The sequence below is a fragment of the Anabas testudineus genome, chromosome 21, assembly GCF_900324465.2.
Source record: "Anabas testudineus chromosome 21, fAnaTes1.2, whole genome shotgun sequence".
Taxonomy (NCBI): domain Eukaryota; kingdom Metazoa; phylum Chordata; class Actinopteri; order Anabantiformes; family Anabantidae; genus Anabas; species Anabas testudineus.
In genome coordinates this window covers 6,144,885-6,165,876 of record NC_046629.1, presented here as the reverse complement: position 1 = coordinate 6,165,876, position 20,992 = coordinate 6,144,885, and the positions used below count along the sequence as shown (strand labels likewise).

The following is a 20,992-nucleotide window of genomic DNA, read 5'->3' as shown; positions in this document are numbered from 1 at the left end:
GATTGTGCAGAAGTGTTGTTGGACTTATTGAAACAGCAGCTTCTGTCCTTGTGTTTCCCTGTGTGGTGGATCCATTCATTCACGACGAGATGGATGCGATGTTAAAGTAAGTGGAGGCTGGTTTATCCTCTTGTTTTTATGTCGATCAAAAAAGTTTCAGACGTGAAAAACTTAAATCACTGCGGCAAAATATAAAAAACACAACAACCCTGCATGTTGGAGAAGTTATCTTTACTGTTTCTAAGACTATATATCAATAAGTGTTGTATGTGGAACCACATAACCACATAAAGACCTTTAAATATTTACACAGCTAGAGAGAGTTTGACTAAGTGGTGATAAATATATTTAAATGTGTTGTTGTCTGTTGTTGATTTGGAGGGGGATTAATCTGAACTGAACAAGCCATTTTGGTCTGTAACAATTGCATTTAATTTTATTTGTATAGCTCAAAATTACAGTTAAGTCATCTCAAGGCGTTTTACTGTGTTTAAGGTTTAAGACCTTATAAAGTATAACTGTATACAGAATTATAGAGAAACCCAACAACCCCACTTGAGCAATACTAGGAGACAGTGGAGAGGAAAAACTCCCTTTAGAAGAAAAACCTCCAGGAGAACAAGGTTCAGGGTGGGCGGCCATCTGCCTCGACCGGTTGGGGTGAGTGGAAATAGGAGAGAGAAAAGAACAGCAGGCAACAAAAAACAGCAAAAACAATGGACAGGTTGGGAGGACCCGTAACTGGACTCTGGAAATATACAGCTCCAGGGCCGAACTTACCTGCAGAGGAGAACAGAGAGAGGGAGACAGAGCGGAGGAAACAGAACTACAGGAGAGAGAAAAGACAAAGTTAATGACATGAACTGGTGGCATTTGAATGGATAGATAAGAGGAGAGAGAAGAGGAGCTCAGTGTTTCAATAGGCAGCAGACTAACCCATAGCAGCATAACTAAGAGATGGTTCAGAGTCACCAGGAGTGGGTTTATTTACATTTTGAGTAAAGCCAAGGGAGTCTAATTGTAAATGAAATGCTCCATTGAGGCAGTTATCATCAACATCTACATGAATGTTAAAGTCACCCACTATAACGACTTTCTCTGCTCCAAGAACTAGAATCAGATAGAAACTCTGAGAATTCAGTTGAAAACTCAGAGTAAGCCAAAGTAGGTAATCAGTGTTAAAATGAGTTAAAGGGCTAAAGTAATGCATGGACGATGGACATGGAGGTGCTGGATGGACCCACAGGGTCCTGTCTAAGGACAATGGATCATAACCACCAACCCAAGTTAACTCAGGCTGTGGAGACAGTTCCCCAGCTGTAGCACTTTAGTGTTTACATAGACATAAACATAGACAAAAAGATTATTATAGTTTTTACTTCCCTTTAATTCAATATGGGTCCAAATCACATTCTGTTGTTGAACAAACTGAACCAAATGGAGGAGTCAGGACGTAAACCTACTGAACTCCTTACAAATTACATGCAGTAAAACAAACAACCCAAAACTTCTCGTATGTGCAAATCCAGGCTACAACATTATTTCCTTTAAAATGTGATTGGTAAAACAAATTAGATTAGCAGTGTTATATAAATGTGATTTTGAGAAAACAGGGTATTCAGATGTTAGTTTGCATATGTCCCCATGTGCCCTTTTACCCCATTCGCCTTCTGCAGCGAGCTCTAGACATGACTGTGGCGGAACATGTGCGTGTCTGCATGTGTGTGTAAATGTGCATGTGTCAGCAGAAGCACGACAGCGGCACGCTCCCAGTGAAAGGGATGGGGGTGCCGGGAGGGGCAGGGGGTTGGCTGGATGACGTTTGGCCCGGCAGCTGGGAGCTGCTCCGTGCTTTTGTCCCTCCGTGACCTTAATGATCCGGCACTCGCCCTCATGTCACACACACACTTTCACGCACCTGCACATAGTCGGACAGATGACCGCACATATGCGCACACACATGTGCACAAGCACATATAGAGCATGTATGTAAATGTGGAAATTTGCTAAAGTACCACAGACACACACACTGTTCAATAGGCCCTGTGGAGACAATCAATCATGACTTAATCAGGGAGCTGTGATTTTATGTGTGTGTGCGATGCACAGAGAGTGTATGTATGTAGTGCTTCATGAAAAATGTGATAATATTAGACATGTGAATGTTTTTTTTCAAGACTAAACAGTGTGATCATCTGCCAGAGTCTCACTGGACACTCATGAACAACACAAACACTATTTATTGAGGGAAAGGGACACTAACACACCGGATGGATTATGTTCCAATGCAAAATATTTTTGTAATGAATGAAAAACTACGTTTATTGTTGGAAAGCAATTTGCATGACAGTGGTTCTGGTTGATGGTGTACACTGCACAGACCTGAGTTCATCGTTCATCTCCAGAGTCCTGTGTGTGGTTAGGTTTAGGTGAAAAAAGAACATGTATGATTTTGTTTAAGGGTTAATGACTGATGCCATGGCTTTGGTCCAACAGTATGTGATGCTGTCGGCTCCTCGACATGTCGATGCCACAGAAAATGGCCCCCTCGATAAGCTAGTTTCATTATCTTGCCAACATGAGTTGTATGGAATAATGGTAATTGGTGCATGGGAAGATCTGAGCATACATGTTTATGGCTAAATCATAAGGCTGCAGAGTTGTTTGTAATGTACCTGAACAGGGTTTTTTGAGCTAAACATATTTTCTTTTTTAAACAGAAACTAAATATTATTAAACTGTGAAATCACCTTTATTTACTGTCCAACATTCCTCTTTCAAAGAGACTATTCCATTGATGCTGCTGAAGTTGCCAGGGAGGTTTTATTGGCCTGAGTTATGTGGTAAATCTCAGCAATGTGTCTTGCTTTGTGTGGCTGCTGAATCACTCCATCTTCATTACACCAAGCACGAGCCTGTGTGAACAGCAGGTGGTGTGTGTGTGTGTGTGTGTGCTCCAGTTTTCATGCTGCCTGCTTGCCTCCTTAAGTGACCCAGAGGGCACTGGGCCTAAGGCCAACCTTTTGTGCCTTCTAAGTCCGAGGTGACCCTGTCCCATCCCCCTCTGCGCACACACACACACCATGTGGTGGTTCTGGTTTGTTTGGTTTCCCTCTTCAGAGGTTGGAGCATGTGTGTGTTTCTGTTGGTATAGCATTATGCCTGTAAAGTGTGTGTGGATGAAACCAGCTGGACTACCTCTTCCTCTCCCGTGTCCGCCTCTCAGGCCTTGTTAAGGGGTTGGAATAATCCCTGCTGCCTAGATCAGTGTTTACCCAGTGGGCTCAAGAACGAGCTGCTGCAGCCTCTGCTCCTGCTGTTTATTTACAGACACACATTCAACCATTGCCCTGGATGAATTATGTGTGCACCTACACTTATCACTCACTTATCAGTGTGAAATGGGTTGCACTGAACTTTCACTATAATCAAACACATTGGAATAGTCTTCAGGATAAGGACAGACGTCAGTAAAGCAGAAGAAACAGGACAGTACAAACGACATAAAAAAATTAGATTATTTGTGATGAAATGCAGGATACAGCTTATTTTAAATGATGTACTGTATATTGTAAAGACAACAGTAATCACACAGTGCACAGTTTCCTCTTCTTCTTCTCTTTTTATTATTACTACATTGTTTCCATCAGTAATGTTTATTTTCAAACCAATTATCAAATGTTTAACAAATCTACAACACATGTTACTTACAAAATCCACTGTACGTGTTTTATTTTAATATTTTTAATATAGGCAGCTATAAGAGCCAGTATATTAAAATGCATGGTTATAGTTTTATTTAGTGTTTGTGACCAGACAAGTGATGGTGTCAACCACACGGTGCATGATTCCTCACAGCAAGATAGTTTGGTTTGATTCTACAAAATGGCCGAGGGCTTTGTGCTCGGGGTTCATATGTGTTTTATGTGTCTGTTTGGGTTTGTGATGCTCCAGTTTCCTCCTATTCAAAATGGAGTTATGTTAATTTGTAGACTGAGAATTGATTTACTATTTATTCTGTTGAACAAACTTAATGATATGTAACCTGGAAAAAATATTTCCAGGACAAATCTATAAAATGAGTAGTTAAAGTAAAGTTAAATCCTAGAATGGGAAACTAATAGGAAGGAGAATAAAAAGTATAAAAAAGCTAATTAAATGCATTTTAAATCTATTTTAGAAAATATTTTAGGAACATTTATTGGACTCTGGGCTGTAATAACAGGCTGTACTTTCACATCTGTGATCATTGCAGATTAGACGGTACTTCCTTATGTTTCTCTCTTTGTTTAAAATAGAAATGCCACACAGGTCAAACAAAAATACTCTGGTTTATCTTGTGTAAACAGCAGCTATGCTGCACAGCGCTGCATTCGGGAGGATTGGTAAGGTGCAGGCGACAGGGAGCAGGACACCTGTTCATCCTGCGACCAGAAGCAGATGGTCCACATGGCTCCTGCTCCCTGAGGGGAAAAACCTGTCAGCTGAGCCCCAATTAAAGAGTCACTGCAAGTCAGAGGGGACTGGGGGTGGGGATGGACGGCTGAGGTTCTACAGGAAAATCAGTCTGATAATGAAATGACTGTAATGTGATGTATTAACTGCTTGACTGAAAGTTTTAACACAGTAATACCTAAACCTTCTGGTTTAATAATACACACGGCTCAAAGCCTCCTCCCAAACACTGGAAAGATAAAACTATTATTGCTGACATGAAAATAGGTGTAGGCTGCTTTTGCTGTGAAGCTTCCTAAATGATGCAATAAGTTGCCTGAAGCGTGTGTGATAAACAGTTCTAGCTTCTAATTAGTTTAGTTTTTATGGTATTTGTTCGATCCATTTTTTATTATAAATCCTTGTGGGCTTTCTTGTGCAAACACAAAACCACTTGCATTCATTTTATTGCTCCGTGTACTAAGAATGCAGAAACCTTCAGCCCTGTTTTTACAGTTTTTGGTGACCAACCAACAACAGGTTTTACATCAAATAGACACTTTGTCCCAAAGATAAATTTGCATGTACAATACCAATGACATCTACTGTAATAACTTTTAAAAAGGGATCAAACATGAACTAAAATGGGAACTATACCCAGCAGATTTGCATGTGCTAGCCTGGGTTTTCCGAAAGAAGCTTGTTTGCTTTAAAGTTGTAAACAAGATTTGTTCATTTACATTGATGATCCTCATTTGGTCATGGAACGTTTACTAAATGCAAAAGCCTGCTCTTTAGTTAAACTAAAATGTCTGCCAGGCTGGCACCAAGCCACTGGTGCTGGTTGCCAAAGTTAACAGAATCACTTGGTGTAGAGTAATGAAAGGCATTGTTCCCATATTTGTGTAATATAACTGATGCCAAAAGCAGTTAAACACATGATAAAAATTTGTTTAGTGGTTTTGTGTCACTCACTACATGACCACACACACACACTAACACACACACACACCTCAACTATACTTTTGCAGCTAAACTGAGAAAAGTTACACCAGTGAGTCAACATCACTAATAAGGAAAGTAAACAGTGTTAGCTCACAAACCTGCTAACCTACTGTTTATTTGACCAATGATGAAAACCTCCTAGGAGGCTAATCAGATAGTTTGTCAGTTCAGACAAAAGACTGAACACTGGCTCAGGAGGGGGAAATAAACTGGGTCTAATTAGACTGATGAGAAGCAGATGTGTTGATAGGAGAATGCAGGTGACAGGGTGGAGAAGTAAATGGTCCTCACAGGCTGCACCATGTTCTCCAAACATGGATTTTCAGGCTTCAGTGACACACTTATTGCTTCTAAAACATGTGGATCACCTTAGGAGATGATACATTTACATTCTGCTGTCTGTGATTTCTGAGTAGCTCCTCACACAAATAACATTTAATTCACAGTATGTGGGCAGTGGCTTTTAGTCCACATTGTTTATCTCACACTGGAGAAATAAGAGAAAAAAAAAGCTCTATATAATTTTGAGTTATCATTTTAAATACATATGTGGCAGACCAAAACATTACCAATCAATTCTGTAGTTTCTCTACAAAAGAAATTAACATTTGCAAAAATTGTGCCTAAATACTGGGCAGCAGAGACACAGGAAGCACAGCGAGTTGTTTACTACTCTCAGGACCAAATTTTGGTTTGTAACAAAAATATTTTAAATCTTATCCCAGGATGAATCACTCAGGTGTCATAATTAGTCAGATATTCTTGTTGCCACAGTAATAGCAAAGCTTTATATGGCCGTATGTTGCCAAAAGACAAAGAAGATATTCAACTTGTAAAAAAATGTTGATGTTACGTTAACATGGTGTTCTACTGACATCAGCCAATAACTTATTTTATTTTATATATTATACAAGGATTACATTTTTGTTTTGTCATGTATTCACACTTGTTCTATAATCTTCTTCACTAAAGAGTAAATCATGTTTTGTTCCAGTAGCCGTGTGGGAAAAATAACCTTTGAAACGGCCTCTTAACTAGAGCTGTTTAAGTCCAGTCAGTCTTCTTTTTTTCTGACGTCCTCTGAGTATAAAATACGTCTCCTCACAATCTGAGGCCTTTGAAAAGATGATGCTATTTTGTCAGAGCCATGTCCAAACAATAAAGCCATCCTCTGATGTTTTTTTCCTAGACTTTCCCTTTTTTGCCTCTTTGAAGGCTTTTTCCCTTCACCACCTGCTAAGTTTCCATCAAATAGACACACACACACACACACACACACACACACACACACACACACACACACACACACACAAATACACACAGGAACTTGCATGCCTGGCTCACATTTTCAAGCACACACTACATTTAACATAATTTGTCTCATTGTCTGAATAAGACCAATCCCCCACCCATGAAACAAAGGAGTCGAAAGCAGCAGCCGTCCCCTAGTGGGCCAGGTGTTCCACAGGGCTCTGTTCTGGGTCCTGTGTTTTTTTTTACTTGCTCTTTCTCCTATATATCTATATTTGTGTGTATGTGTGTAATGTCTCTGAGCATGGTGTGTCTGTGTGCAGCTACCCGCAGAGGGCCCTCCTTTGTGTTCCCCTCCCCACCATTGTCAGCCTTCACGTCCATTCATGGCTTGAGCTCGCGGATGTGTGTGTGTGTGTGTCTGTGAGGTTTTGGGAAGGGGGTGGAGTTATCCTAGCTTATCTTAGTGTCCTTTCTTATTGGTCAAGAGGCGTGTGTACAGAATAAGCTTAGGTGAAAATGGGAAAGTGAGACGTGAATGTTTGTGATCAGATTTCTGTGTTCGTATTGGTCAGTAGGCTGACTCAGTGTCGGGAGGGGATGGTAGATGCCTTACACTCCATCTGTTGTCAGTCACACTGATAAACCTGCAGCTTCAGGACACTGCTCTCAGGCTCTCAACCAAAAAGGAGAACTCTTAGGATTGCTGCTAAACTCAACCAGGAATCTCATTTTGCTCAGCCACACTTGGATTGACAGCTTTACTTTTTCCAGCACTCCAGTGGATACTGAAAATTATACTTTTTTTTTACATTAAAAAGGATTTTTGTTGTCCATCCAGGCTTACTTTTTCAGTGCTGTCACTGGGAAATTCCCCGTTTTTGTGACTTTGTGCTTTGCTACTGACGTGGGCAAAACGTAGCAGTTTAGGAAATTGTAGGAGCTTTTGCTTTTCTCTATTTTGCTGCCTGGCTGTTTCTCTTGGAACTGTGTGGTAAGATTTTTCTGTTATTTTTACTTGTGCAATTTGGTTAACCTGAATATAAATTTAGCATGTTAAAGACTCTTTTATCACACGTTTTTTTTAATATGTTGCATGACCTATGATAAATTGTGAGGGGTCGTGCAAGCTGTTGTTTCAACATTATATATATTTTTTATTCTGGAATTTACCTGAACAAATTCTACTGTTCTACTCTTTGTACTCGCAGTAATAAATGTAATAATAAATCTCACACATGTGGAATAATTCTACATGGAAAGTTAGCAAGGAAAAAAAAAAAGAGTTGTGATGATGCTTTTTCTCTGTAACTAAAATGTGTTTAACACGTTGAAACATGCTGATACCTTAAAACTCTAAAGATTAAATGTAGTGAGAGACGATGTCTAATATTTTCCAAATAGGATTTTTAGGTGTATGCTGTTCACTTTGGAAAGTTTTGTAGATAGTCAGCATAAAGCATATTCAAATGAAATTGAGACTGAAAGGCTTTGTGTGGTTTTCAACCAGGGCTTCTCGGGGGATTCCTGGGGGTTGCCCCACAACATAGAACATAGTTTAATTTCACTTTAATTTCATTGATCAAAATCATCCAATCAGAAAATAATGTAAATAATACCAAGAGTGAAACAAATGTTGATCAGTAGTTCCAATTTTATCACTAATGTTCCACTTATGTTGTACGTGAGACTTATATCTGATCTTATAACCGAGGCTGAACCAGATCTAACCAACTGAGAGTCTGTGCTCAGAGGTGAAAGTGAGTGCTACCTATCTAAAAGGTCACATGTCAGACAGTGGTGATATGTTTCAGTGAGGATGAATCTGGACACCACCAGTTGCAGGAGAGCAGTAGGGGGATGGAGGAGGAGGATCCTTTCAGGGAGGTCCCCTGTGGCTTCAGGAGGCATCTGTTGCCCCCATGGCACCCCCACCCTGTACTGAGCCATTGTCCTCCTCCCAGCCGGTTGCTATCGTGGCAGACTGGCTCACTGCCAGGCTCAGCCAGCAAATGGCAGCCGCACGGTTCCCCTGAGGGACTGTCAGGGTCTGGCCTCGGGGGAGCTCATCCCTCCATACCTCCCCATGGGGGCTAACCCTGGATCATGACACTTACAGAGATACACACAGTGCAGAGGCCGTGCAGGCAGGCTGGGTCACTGAGGTGCAGCATCTGCTCACCATGGAAGAACATGGACCCCTCCTCCAACTAAAACACACACCTACATTTTATTACTTCAAGGCATTTGAAATTGATTTATTTTAATTATTACATGTTCGTACAGACTTGGATTCAACAAACTCAAGAGATGTTTGCCAATGTCTGAATTACTTACCAAAAGGAATATTGTTGACAGTACAGCGTTTACTCACACTGAACTCTCATCATTTGGACTAAGAGCCACAGCCCTGCTGTTCCAACCATCCTTGTACTCACAGCACCTGATTGGCTGAACACACCTGATCCAGGTAATCCAGCAGGAGAGTAGCTCTCAAAGTTAGGGTTAGACTCCCCTGTCCATCGTGATACAGAAAGGTTTTGTTTATGCATTAACAAAAGACAAACATTTGTGCAGAGAACACATCAAGTACTAGAAGTGTGTTGTCTGCCTGTTGTATTTTATATAAAAAAAACCTAAGAGCCCCAATAGTGTTAATAGTGTTGTTATTCACACCTTATCATAGCAGGATTTATTCAAACTTACTTTTCTAGGACAAAAGTCTGTAAACTCTGACTAAACAGAGACTAATCCACTTTGTGTACTTCAGTACAGTTAATTTCAATTGACATTTCATACAACCTAATCTCACCTAGTGTTAATTTATTACTTTGCACTAAAATTAAATTTTAAATAATTTTCACAGGGTTTTTAGCAGCAGGAAATTATTATAAAAATATTTCATACAAAGGATACTGATTGTGATATTATATATTATATTATTATTTTTATATATAATTTTACATTATAATTCTCTCTCTCTAACTATGATGAAAATTTCTTTTGGATTTGGGAATGCAGGCTGCAATGTTTTAATATCCTTTAATTTCACTTTCAAATTCATCTCAAACTACATGTTCAGTGCCTCAGACTTGAATGCTTAACTCTTTCCTAACCACTTGCATTTGACATACATATGTAGAACCATCCATTCTCAATTCTTTGATTGGCTAGGCTTCTTTCACCATAGCATTACGTCTGGTGTGTGATGTGCATACGACATCTTTTTCCAACACTTACAGGACTCACAGAGAGACTCTAAAAGCCAGTAAAGGATATAGTAATAGTGAAGCCAGCAGTGATCACACATATCCGCTGCCTTTGAGTGGGTGATTTACGCTTGCTGTGTCACAGACGTATTTCTGCTGACTATGTGACAAACTGTGACTAAGGCTGGTATGACTGCTGCATTATCAAGCATTGTGTATGTGTATGGGTCTGTGTGTGTGTGTGTGTGTGTGTGTGTGTGTGTGTGTGTGTGTGTGTGTGTGTGTTGGTGGGGTGAACGAGTTTAAGAAGCCCCAACCTCCGTCTGTGCATGCTGCTCAGGCTAAGAGAACAATACTCCCGTCACAGGAGGACAGATTGGGTGGCAGCTGCATTGTTGAAGGACGGCAGGCCAGACACACTTCTCCCCCACCCCCCTGACGCACACACACACACACACAAAAACAAACTCTTGCTCTTTCCCTTTGTGCGTCTTTTGTTGTTGGGGAACTAAATTATTCCAGCTCTCTTGTGGCATTCACTGTGACAAATAGTGGCGCGGCAGCTTAGACCTCAGGGGTCAGGACATTAAGGGGCCCCTGCTTTCCGGTGCTTCAGCACAAGATCGAAGGGACTACAAACATCAGTACATTATAACTACACATAAACATGCACACAGTGTTTCAAAAGTAAATAACTGAATATGTGTTTTTCTTAGAAGAGTTATATTTTATATATGTATTTATATATTTGAGAGGTTTTCATCTGGTCCAGAGAAGCAACTTAATCAATTAGAAAATTTATTTGACATAATTCTGTCAATGAAAGGTTAAATTTCAACAACAAAGTTTAAATAACACACGACACCGGTTATTAAATAAGATCTTGAAGCAGTTTAATGCTGTGGAAGAACCCTTGACGTTTACATTTAGTCATTTAGCAGACACTTTTATCCAAAGCAAATTAAAAGGCAAAGGAAAGGGTAAGTAAAAGTAAGTCTCGCCTAAGGACCCCTACTGGGAATAGACCACAGCTGGGATTCAAATTGGAGGGTGCAAGTCACCACTACACTATCGAAATGGTGTCAAGCTCAAACCAGACTGGCCCACACCCACTCAGATCAGACAGTAGATGAAACTGGAAGAATGAGTTGTACTGAGGAAAAATTATACTGTCCATCAAACTGAAAGACTGAAACTAGATTCTTTCCTTTAATGTATGTGAGTAGCTGTGTAAGCAAAGGAAAACATTTTATAAAGGGGTCATCAGCTTTAAATTACAGACAGATCAATCTTTGTCTGGACCCACACGAGGCTAGTTTGCCACACTCTGAATAGACAATAAGGAACTAAGGACCAACTGAGGACTGTTATCAGGAAAACTAGAAATCCTTCATCTTTCAGTGTTAGTAGCCTGTTGACTCATGTTTTGGTCTTTAAATAATCTGCGAGCATATGAATTCAAACTGCATCAAAGTTTTTAGAGAATCAGTGTTTTTTGACAGAAGTCTTACAGAGTCAAAAATATACTATTTCCTTGCCTGTAGATGCTGCAGGTCAAAGCTTGGACTACTGTCGAATAGCGCAGGTTGAACCAGCACAGCAGCCAATCCTGAAGCTCAGTTAACACAGGAAATTGTCTTTATAATAATGATATTCTCTACTTTATGTCTTTTTGTAAAACATACGTGGTCGTACAATATAAGGGGACTTGGGTCTTGAGACTATATCTATGTTAGAGATTCTTAAATCTTTTTAGCAACTTTAAAATATGACATTGAATTGTGCTTTGAAGCTCTCTCTGATGTACTATTATAATGACCTAATCCTGTACATACATCCTCAAATTCTTCAGGTGCTTGTACAAATTGAAAAGAGGAACTGACTCTCAGCTTTCATGCCGAGCAGCCCTTTTACAGAAAGAAGTTTTTGAAGTCTGCTTGTGTCATTTTTTTGGGTGACACTATAGATAGATTAGGGAACCAGAGTGTCTGCTTGTGGATATCAAATAATTGCCAGTAATGACCTTAATTCTGCACAACAGGGTAAGAAAAACTGGACTTAAATGAATGTAAATGATTTTAATTTTGAATAGAAAGAATCCAAAGCTGGATAAATTAAATATTATAAATATTATACTTTTTTGTTCCTGTACATAAATGAAGAACTTAGACTAAGAAATGATTCATATTTCAGTTTTACTACTTGTCTGATCCTGTATCTTTGCATACCAGAAGCTATTGATGTTGTTTGGCGTCTCATATTTTGTCTCTAGTCAGATTCCTATTTTTCTGAGAGCTCATTGTTACTATAATGCAAATGAGTACAAGTGGGACAGCACATAAGGAAGGTTACAGTTTCAACTTGTAAAAGCTTGTTGTGTTTCATAAAACATTTATTCTGGCTTGGTGGCACGTGCATTTATGCTCTTCTTGTATCTAATCTATTATTTTTCCTTTGCCAAAAAAGAGGTTGGCTTGCGGGAAGCAGAGTAAGAGGATTTTATCTTATTGGGCCATGTGCTTTTACACATGGATGAGTTCTAATAACAATGTTCAGATAAGATAGATATAGATATGAATATGGAAATAGAGGCATTCTACACCATTCATACTAATGTAAACCACCATGTTCATATAACAATCAGGTATCTGCAGGAATTTAACCAGTCACTTCTTATGTCTCTTTCAAGCTTCACCTCCAGTACCAGTCAGTGAGCTGTTCTGAACTATCAGCAGCAACAGTGGGGTCAGTCAAGTGCCTGGGAGGTCACGGAGAGCGTGGAGCTGGATGTATGAGACGGCTTCATGGGCCTGAAGAACCATCTGGAGGATGGGACAGGCCACATCCTCAGCCTGGGGCTGGATCTGGACTACCTCCATGTGGAGGGTGCTGAGAGACAGGGTAGCCTGAGCATTGAGATGGGTGCTGAGAATATAGGGGTACTGCAGGTCAGAGGTAATGCCCTGAGTAACAGCAGTACCAGTATTGGTAGCAGCAGCACTGGTTGTAGCACTCGTTCGAGCTGTAGCAGCAGTAGTAGTTGCAGTAACTTCTCTGACAGTGAAGATGAACGACTGCAGAATGTGTCTAGTTCTCGAAACGCTCATCAAGATCGCCCTCACCAACACTATCCAGAGTCCTCTTTGGTCTGTCAGCCAGACCGGCTGGACATGGCACCAAACCGATCCTCTGGCGATCCCCCACAGACAGAAATGTCACCACTCACTGATCCTGTTACAGACTGCCGCACTAAAGTGGAGTTTGCACTCAAGCTAGGCTACTCTGAAGAGCTGGTGCTGCTGGTGTTAAGGAAGCTGGGTCCAGATGCACTCATCAACGACATCCTGGGAGAGCTGGTCAAACTAGGAACCAAGACAGAGGTTGAGCAGCAAGGAAGTCCAGCCGTGTCTCAGTCCTCCTCCACTTCTTCTTCTTCCTCTTTGGTCTGCTCCTCCTCCTCTTCCAACTCCTCTCTGGACTCATATCGGCTACTGTGTCCGTCCCAGCTGCTGGATGACAAAGAAAACCTTCGACCTGTTGTGGTAGACGGGAGCAATGTGGCGATGAGGTAAGAAAAACTTACATACAACATACTCATACATGTAGCTACACTTTATGACAGAATGGCCATGGTCAAATGACGTGGACAGTATCTGGCCATTGTTAGCAGCTCACTACAGCTGCCAAAGCAGCAACCACACAGACATATGACAAAGCTGTATTCTGGCTTAACATGCAAATAAGTATGTTTGGTTCTTATGACTCTATTAGATATGACTCAGTGGTTTATCTTTGAAGAGTTCATGGGGTTTATTCACTCACTCTTATGAGCTTCAGTCCTGGGGGCTGTACCAGGCAGAGCACTGTTAGGCTCTCAATTGTCGACCCATTTTCCAACAAGCTGGTTTGGAGTCTGTGAGTAATTTCAAACAGTTTTTTGTGCTTTGACAAATAGAATTAAAATAAATAAAGGGTAATATAACATTTTAAATATAGTGGTGGGGCAACCCCTTTGTTTGCTTTGCATAACTAATTGCATCTTTTCTTTCTGTTGTCTTTCTACAGTCATGGTGACAAGGAAGTGTTCTCCTGTCAAGGCATCCAGCTGGCTGTAGATTGGTTCTTGGAGCGAGGTCATCGTGACATTACAGTGTTTGTCCCTGCATGGAGAAAAGAGCAGTCGAGACCTGATGCTCTCATCACAGGTAAGAACTCCTGCAACCTTTGGCAACGAGCAAAGGGACGCGTAGAAATCCTCTAATTTAGGATGTGGTTTGTATGGAACACTAATCAGCTGTATCCCCTGTCTTTCTTCAGATCAAGAAATCCTACGACGACTTGAGAAAAAGAAGATCTTGGTCTTCACTCCATCTCGTCGCGTGCAGGGACGCCGTGTGGTTTGCTATGATGACCGCTTCATTGTCAAACTGGCCTATGAATCGGATGGCATCATCGTTTCCAATGACAACTACCGTGACCTAGCCAATGAGAAACCAGAGTGGAAGAAGTTCATTGATGAGCGTCTGCTTATGTACTCTTTTGTAAATGACAAGTAAGCATCTGATGCCATAAAAGAACTAATTCTGTAGAGAAAGAAAAAGAGCCAATGTACAAAAGACATGCATGTAACAAAATGTTTTCCTCTGATGTTTTCACCCTGCATTTTTGCAGGGAAATTATCTGAGGACTTCCTTTTTAGTTATGAGACACTCTCATTTCCTCATTGCTGTTCTTTTGATCTTTTTTTCTTTAGCTTTGCTCTACTGATCATCCCCTCTGCACTACTTTCTGCAGCGTGTGTCTTGAATCACTTAAGTGATCTAAAACATACATACCTAAGTTTAATATTCTATAATTATATTGAAAGATGTTTCTGCTTTTGTTTTGTTGCTCAGTTTATTTTTGTTTGTGTTTTGAGGTTAACAAACATTTAAATCCGTTAATTGTGTTTTAGATTCATGCCACCAGATGACCCACTGGGACGCCATGGACCAAGTCTGGAGAACTTTCTGAGGAAGAGACCGGTTCTTGCTGAAAACAGGAAGCAGCCATGTCCTTATGGTAAAAATAGTATACTTCTAGTCAGTGGAGCAAAGATTTTAAAAGAAATTTAATAATTTGAAGGTTAAAAACTACAAGAAACCACCTTGGATTGTAGAACTACATTAAATTAAGCTCAAATCAAGATGTAACAAAATATTTTTGTTCCAGCTTCTTTAATACTTTTTATTTGCTTCTTCCTTCAGGTAAGAAGTGCACATACGGCCACAAGTGCAAGTTTTATCATCCTGAAAGGGGCAATCAGCCCCAGCGTGCCGTAGCTGATGAGCTCCGTGCCAGTGCCAAAATTTCATCAGTAGCTTCCAGAGGCCTATTGGAAGATGCCCTGATGGTAAAGAGCCAAAGTTCTGGTCAACCAGAGGAAACAGCTGAGGTCGAGCAAAGTCAGGACCGTCAAAAGAAACTCCCAAACCCCAGTCCTCGGAGCACCTTTGAAATCCAAGAGGACAGGCTTCAGGTTCAGTCCAAAGTGGAAGGACGTGGAGGAAGCAACAACAGAAGCATCAGCAGCTGTAGCAGCTTTCTAGGACATCCTGCTCCAGGAGGGCCTCCTTCATCAGGAAGCCTAGACCGGTGGGAGCATGCTGGAGAAATTGATGGAAATAGCTTCAGGGTTGCTGGAGTCTCAGGAGCCAACCAAGTGGACAATTACCATAGAAGTGAGTCTCCAGAGCTGGGCTACAGAACACTAGTGAAGGCCTACTCAAATCTCAGTCTGGTAGTGCCACAGAGTCCTGAGTGCTTCTTTCCAGCTGATCTGCGAGCAGGATCGCTGCCATCAGACTGTAGCAGTGAAGGCAGTGTCAGTTCAGACTCTTTCTCCCCTGATCCTTTGTTAGACGATGGTCCAAAGTGCCACCGTCACCACCACCATCCTCCCAATCATCATCACTGCTCCAGCCAGTTCTCCCAGCCATCAAGTCGCGTCCCACCTGGATTGGGCCAGCGTCTTCCTCATGGCTATCCTGTTCCACTGCGAAGACAGTATGATTTTGGCTTGGAGGACCCTCCTCCTTCTGCTACCTCTCATGTATCACCACGTCCGTTTAAGACTTCTTCAGTCTACATCCCACCCCACTTTCAGCATTCATCATTGAGCAGTTTCCCAGGAGAATTCCCAGCTCCTCCACCACAAACATCCAGTGTTCACTCCCACCCTCAGAGCTCCCCTCTCAGACATAACCCGAGGAGCTCCCCTTGGCAAGAAGGTGGGCTTCAGGACTCCAGAGTGTACGAAGGGTCACCACTTCATTCCAGAAGAATCTACTCTGGCCTAAACCAACAACCACAGCATCCAACAAGCTGGGACCCTCACTACCAACAGTCCCCTAAGCCTTGCTATGACATGTTTACCTCTCAGAGCCACTCGGAAGTCTTTGAGAAGGGTTGGCAGTCTCCTTGGGGGAGACAAGCCCATTCATCACCACGTGGCCTTTCAGCATCAAATCTTCCACCACTCCCCCAGGTGTCCCTTCCACCCATCACTTCCTACAAAAGCCACTGGCCCTCACAGCCTCAGCTGCAGGAACCCCCTTCCTTGGGTCGATTCCAGGACCCTAGGGAGCGGATGTTTGTTAACTTGTGTGGCATCTTCCCTCCAGATTTGGTGAGGACCATAATGACCAGGTATCCTTATCTGATGGATGCTCAGGAACTTGCAGCTGCAATATTGATGGAGAAAGCTCAGCGCGATTCTTGAATTAAGCCTGTAGAAGAAGTTCCAGCTTTTTTTCTTCTGCAGGTTTATCCTCTGCTACCATCTTGAAATCAGGTTGGACATACACAAACCAAAAGCACAAGACATGAAGCTCCTTAAGCTGTTAATTGACTGTTTATTGTCATTGCAGGGATGTTATCTCATTAATGTTATTGGCATTGTTGTAAAGACAAAATGCCCAAATTGCCATATTTTCTATGAATGTGGTTGCAATTTCAGCACTTAAGATCAGGAAAGGTTGGGGGAGTCAAGACGCCACTGTGCTTAGGGAGACTTTTAATGTGTTAAGGGCGATGGTGTTGTTCATTTAAAATTAATTTATTCGTTATATTTTAAGTTATTTAGATATTTTTAAATTATCCTGTTTTGGCACTTTTTTGTTATTGTGCTCCTCTTCAGCTTTTTATTTTATTTTATTTTTTGGCAATCATATCAGGGTATATTTCAAATTTGTACTTTCCATGTCTGTCGTCTATGTCCGAGATGACTTGACCGACGTATAAGAATCATTTCAGTTATAAGATTTCACAGTCCTATTTCAGATACTTTTAATATCGTATTAAATGCTCGAGCTAGCTCATTGGAGGGTTGCTTTGTGTTTTGACAGGTGTTAGATCAGTTGCTGTGGTAAGATTTTGTGGATTTCCCCATGGGGAAGTGAAACTCAGATGGCACCCACAAAAGACAGCAAAAACTCCACATGAAAACCCCAAGCTGTTGAATTGGAGTTCATTTCCTTACTGCTCTGTTAGCAGACTTCACAGCTCATCAGTGCTGATGTTTTTCTCTCTTGAATCATGTTACATTGGCTGTTGAGAGCATTCTCACCGGAATTGTTAGGTTGAGATTGTTTGTATTATTTTAATTTTAATTATAAGTGTTAATTTATTATAATTTCGATGTGTGTGAATGCATGAGACACAGCGTCTCCTTTGTCAGTGGAGAGGGTTTAGCTGCCTCAAACAGGGTATAACTTTGTACCCAATTTTTCAGTGCAAAACGGCAAGAGTTGGAAAACACCTTAAAATTACAAATATCAACTGAGTACAGTATGTTACCAGACACTTAACAATGGCAACACCTACAGGTGTAGTAGTTTTTAGTTCCACAAACATTTTTCAGAATGACTAATCTCATCGGTGCGATGATGAGTACTGCAACTAAATTAACAGGTTACAAATTATTTCACTAGCAGTGTATCTGTCAGTTATTATTTCTGTTTTATTGTACAACCAAAATTAATTATTGTAATTACCTACAGACAGGCCTTAGGTTTTTACAGTTGTCTTCTCTTAACTGTAAAGCGCTTCAATTTGCATTTTTTGCATGAAACAATAGATTATTCTAATGTCTGAGGAACCGTTTGTGCAACTAAAACATCTGTGGTTGCACAATAGACATCGTAGCCAGATGACACCTCTCTTTGTTGATACAAATTGTATCCTGTATACTTTATAAACAAGATCATTGTTTTATATGAGAATATTTCAGCAAAAAATATTTCAAGGTGAATATTTTGAGTATTTGTGGCAAACGTCACCTTTGGCCTTTATTTATACAAGGGGGCTTATATTTCCTTTTTCGAGAGAGAAAGTCTCAAATGCACAGTTAATATTGTTGTTTGTATTGTCAGTGAACTGAAGGGATGGTTCTATGTAGCTGAAACAGTAATGACGCCTCTTAGGCAGAGGTTCAGTGGCCTGAACAGGTTGGACCATTAGATATATATAAATACTATATTCTATTTATATTCATTATTATTATAGGTATCTTAGTATAAATATGTAATTATAAATAAAGGTGGCTGTGTAGAAATAATGGAGTTTTCTACTATTCCTCAGTATATACTGCAGTAAAAAGAGGGGAGATGTGTACAGAGTTTGGCTCGAAGACAAACTGCTTTTCGAGTTTGTGCCACCGGCTCCAAATGTTTATTGACACCTTTCCCAGAAATCTAAAACCACAACGCTGCAACAACAATGTTGTCTTTATTATTTCAATGTTCTCTCACCTGGAGAGCTTTCTGCTCAATGGCTGTACTGTAATAATCTCTCAGGAACAAGTCCGATGTCATACCTCCTGCCCCCGTCACACACCTCAACATTACATTCATCCTATGGTCACAACAACGCCGCCCTCACCCTGCTAGTGTGGCACTGTGTGCTAGTCTTTGCTACAGGATGGAGGCAATCTACAAATACATAAAAAACAAAAAACATAATGGTGAATAATAATTATTCCAGTGGACATTAAAACCATATTAAGTGTATGAAGGCAAAAACTATTTTTCTACTGTCATGAACATGTTAAAGAGCTATTTTTCTAACTGTGTGTAATGTTTATCCGCAATAAGAGATTGTGTAAGTCAGTGTGTGGCCTACGCTTTGCTAACTGTGTTAATGTTGTTCCACAAATGTTACTTGAAACGTATTCAGTGCACATATGACTTTTTTATAATCCGCTTTCCACCACTAACAGCTACTGTTAAGAGTCCTTTACATTGTAAATTTGCAGTTTCTTGCCTTTTTTCTGTTTCTTTGTAATTTCAGTAAGTGGAGTTTGGATTTTTCAGCCGATTTTAAACACGTTAAACACATTTTGTGTAACTAATAACATTAACAAAGATTTGAAATGGCTTCCACAAAACCAGACCACTGAAACTGAAGCAAATTCATGAAATTAGTTTACATCTGTGCTTCACCTACTCCTAATAAAAAAGGCACCTTATGACTTCAACATGATTTTTACTTTAGCAATGCAGCACTTTTTGTGTCTGGAACAAAATCTTTCTAATTTAGTTTTTTCCCACATCATTACAGAGCTTCTAAAATTCCACATAGGTTTACAGAAGAGTAGAAACATATGAGCTTTCTTTGTTCACACAATGCCTTGAGAAGTCCTACAGAAACTAAATTGTAGGAGGTTTAGGTCTTTTTTCACTTTCACTTCTGTTCACGTTTTCATTTTATCATCTTGGAGAATTTATGTGTGGGTTTTGTCTAGACATCTAAATTACTGTTTTGTGTTGCTTGTTTGGCTAAAATGTCTTTAAATCCAGCTACTTCACCAAGTGTGAAAGTTTTTAAATATCAAAAATTACCCTGTTTATCAAGCATTAATTCTAACCTTTAAATGTAATGTGCTTTAATTCAGCTTCATTTTCAGAAATAATCTGCAGCAAATTGCCTCTTCAGGCACCAAAGCCAAGTAAAGGGCTGTTTAATGCGTTCCAGTGTTTCCACAGGCTTAGGTTGAATGGTGGTTCAACTAAACCAAATTAAAATAAGAAGATATTTAAGTGTGAGAGTGTTGCTGCTGTTTCACCGTGTGGTGCTGGTAGATGAAGAGTTTCATTCTTAACGACAGCCGAGTGGTGGATTAATTAATTATTAAATATACCTACTTACTTTATAATGTGCAGGACTCACAAAATGTGTTGCTTTAAGCTTATACTGAATTTGAAAGACTGGATGTGCTCATCCCAAATACATGACCAACTTTAGAGTGAACAAAATAAAACAGACTTGAAATTTAAATTAAACCGAGATTACATGTTATTAATTGTGTCTTTGTATTGTTCTGATTATTTTATAATATTTTGGAGCGACGTTTGTGCTGAGCTTTAAGCAAAGAAACCCAAAACACAAAGAACAAAACACGAACCTGTCGCAACAACAGAATCTGGGAAATTGTGGCCAAATTAGACATGTTGACTGTTTTTATGTGTAATGTAAACGTGAGCAATAAAAGCCCAACTCAAGCTTTCATATTGTTTTTGGTCCTTGAATAACAGTTTACACACTTTGTCTCAGTTTGATGTCACTGATTAGGAAATATGAACGGACGTGTGGTTCAGTATTATGTAGATGAATTTAAACTTAATAGAAATGATTTATTTTTGACTTTCAACAGGAACATTTTGCTACAACTTGTTTAAAAAAACAGATGGATTTACAGACAATAATAGAAACTGTCCAAACCTAAAGGGACGGAAACCTTTTGTAAACTATACAAAGCAAATAATTTAATGAAACAACCTTTGTTCAACTACAAGAATATTTGTGAAATTATCTAGAGTTTTTACCTGAAGTGAAGATTTATTTGTTTGTGGTCGGCCACATGTATTTGTAATTCAGTCAATAGATGAATATTATTTTTCAATACTAATCCAAAACATTCTCCATAAAAATCTGCATATGTTATATGAAGATAACTTGTTTTGAACAAAAGATCTATACAGAACAAATGTTATTTTAAAAATTTTATAAACACAAATCTTGCTCAATGCAGAATTACTGTAAGTTTACAGACATTC

The 20,992-nt window shown here is 40.0% G+C and overlaps 1 protein-coding gene across 2 annotated transcripts; it reads left to right on the top strand.

Moving 5' to 3' along the window:
- The first annotated feature begins 17 nt into the window (after window positions 1-17).
- On the top strand, window positions 18-18,338 carry LOC113172744 (probable ribonuclease ZC3H12C). Of its 2 annotated transcripts, none has more exons than XM_026375759.1 (6): window positions 18-106; window positions 12,589-13,467; window positions 13,965-14,104; window positions 14,217-14,451; window positions 14,854-14,960; window positions 15,146-18,338. In XM_026375759.1, exons 2-6 carry the CDS (start codon window positions 12,704-12,706, stop codon window positions 16,657-16,659), a joined length of 2,760 nt encoding a protein of 919 aa, XP_026231544.1. In that variant the 5' UTR covers window positions 18-106; window positions 12,589-12,703; the 3' UTR covers window positions 16,660-18,338. The 2 variants fall into 2 exon arrangements, with proteins under 2 accessions (XP_026231544.1, XP_026231545.1); XM_026375760.1 differs by lacking the exon at window positions 18-106 and adding an exon at window positions 7,610-7,684.
- Window positions 18,339-20,992: the final 2,654 nt, after the last annotated feature.